Raw genomic sequence first — 10139 nt, 5'->3', positions numbered from 1 at the left:
CCGTTTGTTAGGTTTAAAAAGAGAAAAAACTCTAACTCCCCCCCCCCTTTCACCAGCAAAGTTTTCACTTCATCTTTTGCCAATCCTGCCAATAGTCTGTTACGAAATATGAGGATTTTGAGTGTACATTACCATGAAGACGACATTTTGAGGATTTTGATTGTCCATTACAATGAAGACGACATTTATAGTACTGGAACGCATCCAGAGTATCGAACCTTACATGTACATGAACCTTGGCGGGAACCAAGGAGATATTGAATAGAAGGAGGGATAGGGTTTCCGTACACTTTGCTGTGACGTTTTTGGACTGCTGAAGAACTAGTTTTTGCGTAACAACAATAACAAAGGCAGCCGATCTAATCAGTAGCGTACACAGGGGGGGGCAGTAGTCCTCTTGCCCCCCCTGGGATTTTTGGGCAAAGGTAAAACTTAGGTGTTCTGGTTAAAAAAAAGAGCTTGCCCGCATCATTAAATGGGTGTTTTCCCCCTTAAAAAGTATAGTTGAAAATTTTCTTGGCGCTTCGCGCCATTTATTTTCAAAATTTACCGTAGTATTTCCCTTTTATCTAAAATCTCCACCCCCCCCCCTCCTGCATACTTGATAAACAACTATAGCTATATGCATTATGCAAGCGTTTGACCGAAAATACTGAAGGATACATTTAAATATATAGTCCGTGGACTACAAAAGTAAGTAGTCTCAGGAATTGAGAGAACTATACAGAGGAATACATTTAACATATATAGTCCTTGAATCGGGACTATAGAGGACTTCAAAGGGAAGTAGTCTCATGGGACTACTCAGGACTTCAGAGGGCAATACAGAACTATACAAATGGATACATCGTAATGTGTAGTCCTTGAATTGGGACTACAGTGGACTATATAGGTGAATTGTCTCAGGAAACTACTCAGGACGTCAGAGGGTATTACATATACAGATAGATACATTATAATATGTAGTCCTTGAATTGGGACTACAGTGGACTAGAAAGGGGAGTAGTCTCAGGAGACTACTTAGGACTTCAGAGAGTAATACAGAACTAAACAGAGGGATACATTGTAATATATAGTCCTTGAATACTAAATGGGCCACCTTGGGGACATGTAGTAGACTTAATATAGCATAACAGCATTTTTAAGGCCAGGGGGGGGGGGGCAAAAACAAAATTTCCGCTCTTCGCGCGAAAACTTGCCCCTCCCTGGCTTAATTTCTGTGTACACGCCTGGATCTAATGTAAACAAACATGAGTGAGTAAACTGTGACAGGGGTCCATATGATTCCCAAAATTCTCGACCCCAAAAAATTTGTCGTCCCCAAATGCCCCCAATTGTAAAAAAAAATTGCCCCCAATTAAAAAAAAACATGTTTAAATTCCACTAACACATTTGCCCACAATTTAAAAAAAATGCCCCAAATTAAATTTTTTTTTAAATTCCACTAACACATTTGCCCCCATTTGCCCCAAATTTAAAAAAAAGCCCCCAATCAAAATAAAATTTCAAATTCCACTAACACATTTGCCCCCAATTGCCTCAAATTGGGAAAAAATTGCCCCCAATAGTAAAAAATGCCCCTTATTAAAAATACATTTTTATATTCCACTAACACATTTGCCCCCAATTGCCCCCAATTTNCACTAACACATTTGCACCCATTTGCCCCAATTATAAAAAAAATGCCCCCAATTATAAAAAATGCCCCCAATTAAAAAAGCATTTTAAAATTCCACTAACACATTTGCCCCCAATTATAAAAAAAATGCCCCCAATTGCAAAAAAAGTCCCCAATTAAAAAACATTTTCAAATTCCATAAACACATTTGCCCCCAATTATAAAAAAATGCCCCCAATTACAAAAAATGTCCCCAATTAAAAAACATTTTCAAATTCCATTAACACATTTGCCCCCAATTTTAAAAAAATGCCCCTAATTAAATAAAAATGCCCCCAATTTTTTTTCAGATTATCATTTTAAAAAAATTTGCCCTCTTTTCTTTCAAATTTGTCAATTGTTGTTACGCAAAAACTAGTTCTTCAGCAATAAAAACGTCACAGCAAAGTATATACGGAACCCCTATCGCCCCCTCCTTCTATTCAATATCTCCTTGGTGGGAACTGTGTTGCCTTGGACACCAATGACGTCATGCACATATTCTATAGAATATCATAGCCACTTATTCTACCTATCTAATTACATACATTCCTGAAAATAAACCTCAAGTGATAAAAATAAGATGTTGTTCTAATGTTTATTTTAAAATATTGTTTATAAGAATATAAATTTAATAAACAATGAAAACAAACATTTATAATTTAACTTTCTTCATCTTGTTCTTGAAGCAAGATAATATTAACAGTATAACTAAATTTATATTTTGAAAAAATGCACTTTTAAAATTTTTATTTTGTGGCATAAAATTTATTGATGGAGGCGTAAGAACATGTAATTATTAGAACAAGGCTTCAACTCAAGTTGTTAATATTAATAAAAATGCAAAGTAGCACTGTGCAGTGATCAAAAAGTTACAAGCTCAATTTAACTCAATTTTGTCAATAACACCTTTTAAACTAAATCTAAAAACAAGTTCTAAAGTGTACATGTCTATGGCTACAAAACACTATATACAGTAAACCCAAGGCCTAGGCACTGCGACACTTTAAAGTCGATCCAGTCTTGAAATGATGTAACTTTTTATGACATTCTAGACTTAGGTGAGATGTTGACTGAAGCCATCCAGAGGCCATGGGTCTCATATATTAGATTCTGCTAGGGTTTCCAGAAAAGAAAATTTCGCGAAAAAATGCGAAATTTCGCAAAAATGTTCTTTAGTGTTTCGCAAACATTTTCGCGAAATTTCGCGTTTTTTCACGAAAATAAATATTGTGAAAGAAAACGAAAACAATTTTTGTGAGCATTTTTCTGCAAATTTTGTTTCGCAAAAAAATGTGAAATTTTCCGAAAAAAAAAGAAAAACAATTCCCAAAACTTGTCCATTTTTGTTTTTTCGTAAACAAAATTTTGCATTTTGTCTGCGAAGGGAATGCGAAAAAATGAGAAATATTCGGCAAAAAATTGAAATTTTCGCGAAACTCTAGTTTCTAGCCCATAAAGATTCCTCCGTCGTCCTCAATATCAATAACCCTGCAGTCCTGGTTAGAAGACCTATTCTGCAGTTCTCTTAAGTTCAACTCCTGCAGGGGGTAAACGGCCAGAGGTAGAGGAGCAACAAGATTAGAATTTATGCAATTACTCCAAGGAAACAGGTTTAGCATAAAAGGGAAAGTAAACTCATTCTCTTTAATTATGTACAATATTAATAAACCAATGTTGGATAAAATTATAACATAAATAGTTTCTATGTTATAATCTGAATTAGGCCATGAAATGACAACTCCAAAAATTCCAAGACAACCCAAACCAAAAATAATCCCAATGGTGACGGATTTTAATCTAAAGTCCTGGAAATTATCTTGCTCCTCGTTTCGAAACACAATTCTGAGGATAATGTTTGAGAGTATGAAGATAGTGAGCTGATGATGATTGCGTTGGCTAGCGCCACATAATCCTGGTCCTCTGTAGGTGAGCATCTGGATTGAAAGGATTCTAAGATATGAACAGTTCCTATACAATAAGTTTTGTAAGTAATACGTAATTGAGTAATTATCTATTTATGAAATATAACAAAATCATATAAATTGTGTTTCAGGAGAAAATATTTAAAACCCTACAAAATTAGGGGTTGTGGGAATATTTCCCCCCAATTCGGTAAAAAAATGTATAGAAAGGAAAAGGGAAGTCATATATTTTTTTTATAACATTACATTTTGTATAACTGGTGGTGGAATGTTAGCGATTTTTGACGATTAATTAACAACTTTTAGAAATAAAAATTATAGATTTATTTTTAATGTTAAAAAAATTAAATAGGCTTTAAAGGTGTAATAATAAAATATAGGTTCTAAACAAAACCGGCATTTTTCAGCATCTGTTTAATTCGCGCCATTTTTCTTTGACATCCTTTTATGTTTGATTATATCTTTTACTCTTTTCAATCTTTTGGTCTCTTCTTTGTATTTCTTTGCTTCCTTATATTCTTTTGCTAACCTACCATGTGTATTCTTTTGCATGTGTTAAAATTCAAACATTGGTTCTGCAGAATATCTTCAGTTTAAATTCAGTTTAAAATTCGAAATAAGGTTTATAGCTGAAAAAGTTTGTTAAGAGACAAACTCTGAGTAGAAAAAATTTGAAAGTCAAGACTGAAAAGTAGAAAAAATTTGAAAGTCAAGACTAAAAAGTAGAACAAATTTGAAAATCAAGACTGAAAAGTAGAAAAAATTTAAAAGTCAAAACTGAAAAGTAGAAAAAAAACTCCTTTGAATGGAAACAATTTTTATTTCTTTTTGTAAAAACGGAAAACTTTTTTGAATAGATTTGGCATAATTAAGTTGGTTACCTAAAAGAAACTATTAAAAACAATTTAAATACCACGTTTGATGTCTACCCACAAGAACCCTGGATACACCAGAACTCCGAGAAGAGATGCAAGACCGACGAATCGTTGTTCCATTTTCATCTGATCAAACTCCATAATCCAATCATACTACAAGTGTTTCAATTTTAATCATAAATCAATCTTAAATGTACTTTTAATTTCTATTATCCTAATTACAAGCATCAGACATGGAGTTCTTGCCAGAAAATCTGATATTCGAATCCATATATTGTTGAAACCAAATTACGTTGATCTTTGATATTTCAAATAACTTTATTAAATCAAATAACCGAGAAGTTTGAAATATTAAAGGTGTTCACCATCAGGTTGCAAAGATAAAGGGATAAGAAAAAATGTTCTATAGTATTACTTGTATGTCGTTTTCCTATTCTACAGGTTTCTGGTATCACTGTAGAAAATATATAGTTAAATTAATAACCTTGTAAACTATGAAGATTCTGAAAATGGAGATGAAGACAAAGATGTTTCCTATGAGGAACAGGTCCAGGATGGTGGAGTATCTGATAATCTTGCAGAGTAATAATGGTATTGGTCCCACTACACTGCTCCACATGTTTGATAGGCACTAAAATAAGAGTTTATTTTTTAACAGATAAAACTGATGACTCGATTTTCCATAAACTACAGAGTGAGAACCAGAAAACAGGAAGAAACCTTTTACACTCAAATTATGTCTTCAAATAGTCCAATGATACTGTGCAGTGTAAACAGACACTATTATCTTGATTTACTTTGTATCAATTTCTAATACACAAATGTCTGGTTATAATGTTGTCTTCCAAAGTTTTCTGGTTCTCACTGTAAGTAATCCAGAATAATGCAAATTTTATTAGCTCAAAGGTAGTAAATTTAGGGCCATTTTATTAATAAAATATTTTTACTACTGTCCATAAAGTAGCCAGTATTAGCTCAAAGGTAGTAAATTTAGAGTCATTTTATTAATATCATATTTTTACTATTGTCCATAAAGTAGCCAGTATTATCTCTGTTATCCGCTTGTTGAGGAAAATGTTGATGTTCATCCTGTGATCTTCAATGCTGTTGAAGTAGCAGCGAAGAACCCAGTAGAGGAAGGTACCAATGATCATGAGGATTGTGAGGATGATGAATACTCCTGGATATTCACCAATATTACTCTCCACGGTGTAGTTTCTACAGTTCCAGTATTCCTCCATGTTTAAGATCTTTTTATATTAACCTAAATTATTGTATATATCTTTAGTCATTGCAATGCTAAACATCAAACCTTTTTATATTAACCTAAATTATTGTATATATCTTTAGTCATTGCAATGCTAAACATCAAACCTTTTTATATTAACCTAAATTATTGTATATATCTTTAGTCATTGCATTGCTAAACATCAAACATTATTAAACCAAAGGAAATTGAATCTTTGCCAATATTCTAATCCCTATATATATGCAACCTGATTCTGTAAACCTTTAATCTTTAAAACTAAGATCATTCTACAACATAATTCATAATTTGAAATATATAAGGTGAACAACACCGGGAAATAGAAAATTTTAGTTTGTGGCAAAGATTCAGTTCCTTACTGAAAATTGTTATTTTAGAAACAGGGGTAAGAACAAAAGATTATTTTACAATTTTTTCAAATTGTTTTTAAGATAGGTGCTTCGACAACTTTTTCAGATGGTTTGTAAAAAAAAGCCATTTCTATGCAGAATATTAACCTGAACCTGCTTTAAGTCTTGCCTAACTATGACTGTAGTGTTACCTGAAAGAGGCCAGGTTCAGAGCATCTTATCTCTTCAGAGCTATATTTCTTGTCAAAATTAACTAAGCCATTAAATCTATTTTTTTTAATTTGAATGTTCAAATCCCACTAATTGCACTGTTTAAAAAATAACATAGAAATTTTCATTTTCTCAAATACAAACTCTCAAACAAAATTTAAATTTATATTTATAAAAGAATTGAGTTTTTGCCACGAACTCTGAGTTTAGAATTTCTATATCTTTGCAGCTTGATGCTAGGGCTGGACACGTTCCGACTTTTTTTAAATTGTTCCTTTCAGTTCTAGAACGAGGGCCTTTATCCAGAACTTTCCATTCTTGCTCTGCTTCACTGTTCTTGGTGTTCTTAGTCTTAGAAGGGTCCATTCCAATTCGTAGATTAAAAAAACAAAATAATCTTCATAATCAATATTTCAATAATACTAAAAAAAGATGTATAAATAAATTATAGAAAGCAATTTCTTTCAATCTAACTAGCCACTCACTGACTTGAGAGGGAGGCCGGGGAAGGGGGGGGGGGTCAGGTGATAGAATTAAAAAATCTTTTAATTATTTCTGGATAATTTAGAACACATTCTTGATTTAAAATGTTTACTTGACTTAGAACACGTTCCTGATTTTAACGGTTTTTTCAATCAATTTCTGTTTGTTCCATGTTTGTTCTTTTACTAATCATTCCAATATTTTTAAGAACTTTTTCTATGCGTTTGTTCTTTTTCAGAACGATGGGATCGTTCTTGATTGTTCCGTTCGTTCTCGTGAAAGAACCATCGTTCCCCAGGAACGACACCCAGCCCTACTCGATGCCGTAGATCTTTGATATTTTACTAAATTCTCAAATTCTTTCTTGTACCTTAATCTTATTTACAATTGTCAATTTTTTACCACGGATTTAATCGAGGGTTTCTAGTGAACAAAGCGTTTCGCGAAAAATGCTAGCGAAATTTCGCGAAAATATTTTTGCAAACGTTTTTTGGCGAAAATTTTCGCGGAATATGAGTTCTGTATTCTCAAAATTTTGTCTTTTTTGATAAATCTTCGCAAAAAGATTTCATTTTTTTAAAAATACCATTTTTTTCAAGACAGATTTAAGCGAAATTTTGCGAAAATTTTCACATTTTTTGCAAAAAAACGAAATGCGAAAATTTGCCCGCAAAATTTTTTTCGCGTAAATTGCAAAATTTTCGAGAAACGATTTCCTTTTTTGCTGGAAACATTAATTTAATCGTTTCAAATATTTAAATAAAATGTTCTTTTAAAATGAGACATTGTGGAAGACGATGCCTGGCCGCGTTAAACTAGTTCCACAAGATTCAACAGAATGAGATAGAACGGATACGGGGCATAAGTACTGATATCATCTCTACAGTCTACACGTGCGATATCGATATTGACTCTAGTTCTGAACCCTCTAGTAATAAGTTATAAGAAATATATATACTGGAAGTTATTTATGCGTTTTATTAGAGTCTGACTCACGTCCTCTATAACATTATAGTAACTGTATACCCTCCCCTCACTCTAAAATAATACCATAAGAATTCTATTCACAGAAGTAATTCGATAAACATATACGAAAATGTAATACATTTTTTGAATGCATGAATTTTTGCTTATGCATTGTGCTACTGTGCAAACGTTGTATTACAGTTTACAAATTAAATTTTCAAAGATTTAAAATTTGATGCGGTGCAACCGTGTGATATTAGATTATATTAATAGAATAAAGACAACTTTTCTATTTAAATCTAAAATTCGGTGGTGATGGACCAAACCTCTGTAGAGTAAAAAAAGTAGATGTTAGTTTACAATTAAATAAAAACTATTTTTTTCTGTTCATTCCACTGAGTTCAGTCTCTAACGTATTTAGTTTCTCGTACTTCAAGTAAACTTCTCCCGAGGTCCCAAACCTTCTCTAGAACGCCAACTTTTAGATGGTAGAGTTCATGTCTAGGAAGGTTAAAATGTTCTCCTGTAGGCTGGTTTGTATGGAGATTTCTAATGTAACCAATATGTTCTCTCACTCTTTCATCTAAAGATCTTGTTGTCAATCCTATATATTGCAGTTTACACTGCTCACATGTATTACAGTAAAAAGTTTTAATTGTTAACAAACTTTTTCGAAATGCAAGTTTAAAAGCAATTCAGAAGAAGTTTTTTTATTTCTTTTCTTTTCCATGTTGTTTGTATCCTGTATTCTGTTTAAAATCTGGATGTAAACCAACATTGAAATCGGAAGTGGTCAACCACCGTGCATTGCATTTTCTGCAAACATAAAGTTAGGTTTTAACATTTTCCTTCTTAACGAAATAGCAATTTTGACTTAAATTTTGTATTCATTTATTTATGAGTAAATGAAAACAGTGGAGGGGGGAGGGGGGTTGTAAATTAATTTACAATTAAGAGGTAAATTGATATTTATTTGTAAATTAATTTACAATTAAGAGGTAAATTGATATTTATTTGTAAATTAATTTGCACTTACCCCTTCACAAAGTTTACATTTACATATTAGAATTAGATTGATACGGGATTTTATCTATATTGAAAAGAAAAAACAATTTGTAACAAGTAAATTGTATCTAATGTATACAATATATCTAGCAAGATTACAATGTTTACAATATATACAACAAGAATACAATGTATACAATATATACAGAAAGTATACAATATATTAAGCAAGAATACAATAAATACAATATTTAGTATTTACAATATATCCCTTTAAAGATTACTTGAATTTATTGATAAATAGAAATGTTTTTGATCTTTGATAATGATTAATAATTTGAAGGAATTGATCCAATTTATTATAATTTGAATAAAAAATATTTCTGATGAAGAGGCTTTTATGCAGGATAACAAATTAACTAGAATTCCAACCAATGATCAAACTGAGGCCGAATTTAAAGAATTTGAACCACGGCTTAAATTCAAGCCGTGGCTCAAATATGGATGGTCCACTTTAAATTGTATTTAAATGTTCAAGATTTAAGCCGGCCCTTAATTGAAACAGGTTTTTGAGGGATTAGTAAGACGGCTTTAATTTATTAAATTCTTACACTGAAAGGATAAAGGTTTTCTTGAATTTTGTTTAATATCTTAAATTGTTTCAGTTTGTGAATTCAGATTTTCCCCATCAAGATTTTAAAAAGTAGCATTTCAATAAATGTATTTTTCTTTTTAATTCCATAACAAAAATTCTGATAAAAACTATGAATAAATTATTTAATCACTTGACTGAAGGATTTGCCAATTTAGTACTAGGCCCATCTCATTTGCCTTTTTTTGTCAAAAAAATAATCTTTGTATTTGTATTATTTGTTATTATTTTGTTTGTTGCCAATAGACTTCAAAACGGCTGGACCGATCCGGCCCAAATTATTCATGGAACTTCGCACGACCCTATGGAAGGTTTTTGATGATCAAATTTTTAAAATTAGCTTCCTACAAAAATTTTAAATTTTCATTAAATTTTGAAAATACAAGAAATTTTTTTTTTAAATCAGAGAACATTTTTAGTTTTTTTTTTATAAAGTTTGCAAAGAGAAAAGTTCAAAATTGAAATAAATGATGGGCGCCAAGCGCCCTGAATGCCTAGTTATATCTGATTTGAAGTGAAACTGTCTTTTTTAAATATCATGCATTTTTTGATTAAAAAAAATATATCCAAGAAAACGAAATTAAAATTAAATAATGTTGTTGAACCAATCAAGAAAATTAACATAATTTTTCAACAACAAGTTTTTTCTATAAAATATTTTTCATACCTTAATAATTACAACTAAATCTATGCACATTGACGTCAATTAAGTTTCAGAGAATTAACAAGAAAAAAATAACAAGTATGGA

At 31.5% G+C, this 10139-nt stretch overlaps 1 protein-coding gene across 1 annotated transcript; it reads right to left on the bottom strand.

The window, feature by feature from the left end:
* Positions 1-3058: 3058 nt before the first annotated feature.
* Positions 3059-6237, bottom strand: LOC111713375 (uncharacterized). Its single transcript, XM_023488223.1, has 5 exons — positions 6222-6237; positions 5480-5721; positions 4942-5088; positions 4496-4610; positions 3059-3628 (listed from the first exon to the last, which is right to left on the bottom strand). The coding sequence occupies exons 2-5, from the start codon at positions 5696-5698 to the stop codon at positions 3453-3455; spliced, it is 657 nt and encodes a 218-aa protein (XP_023343991.1). The 5' UTR covers positions 5699-5721; positions 6222-6237; the 3' UTR covers positions 3059-3452.
* Positions 6238-10139: the final 3902 nt, after the last annotated feature.

Source organism: Eurytemora carolleeae, unplaced genomic scaffold (genome assembly GCF_000591075.1).
Source record: "Eurytemora carolleeae unplaced genomic scaffold, Eaff_2.0 scaffold1417, whole genome shotgun sequence".
NCBI lineage: Eukaryota > Metazoa > Arthropoda > Copepoda > Calanoida > Temoridae > Eurytemora > Eurytemora carolleeae.
The sequence above is the reverse complement of the archived record's forward strand: the minus strand, read 5'-3'. Positions and strand labels throughout refer to the sequence as shown.

What these genes read in the sequence shown, in the direction of transcription:
- LOC111713375 (XM_023488223.1), bottom strand. Translation starts at nt 5,698, where the DNA reads ATGGAGGAATACTGGAACTGTAGAAACTACACCGTGGAGAGTAATATT. An exon ending in GAATCTTCATAGTTTACAAG is followed by an intron (nt 4,611 to 4,941) that starts GTTATTAATTTA and finishes AAACACTTGTAG; the next exon opens with TATGATTGGATTATGGAGTT. An exon ending in GTGGGTAGACATCAAACGTG is followed by an intron (nt 3,629 to 4,495) that starts GTATTTAAATTG and finishes CTTATTGTATAG; the next exon opens with GAACTGTTCATATCTTAGAA.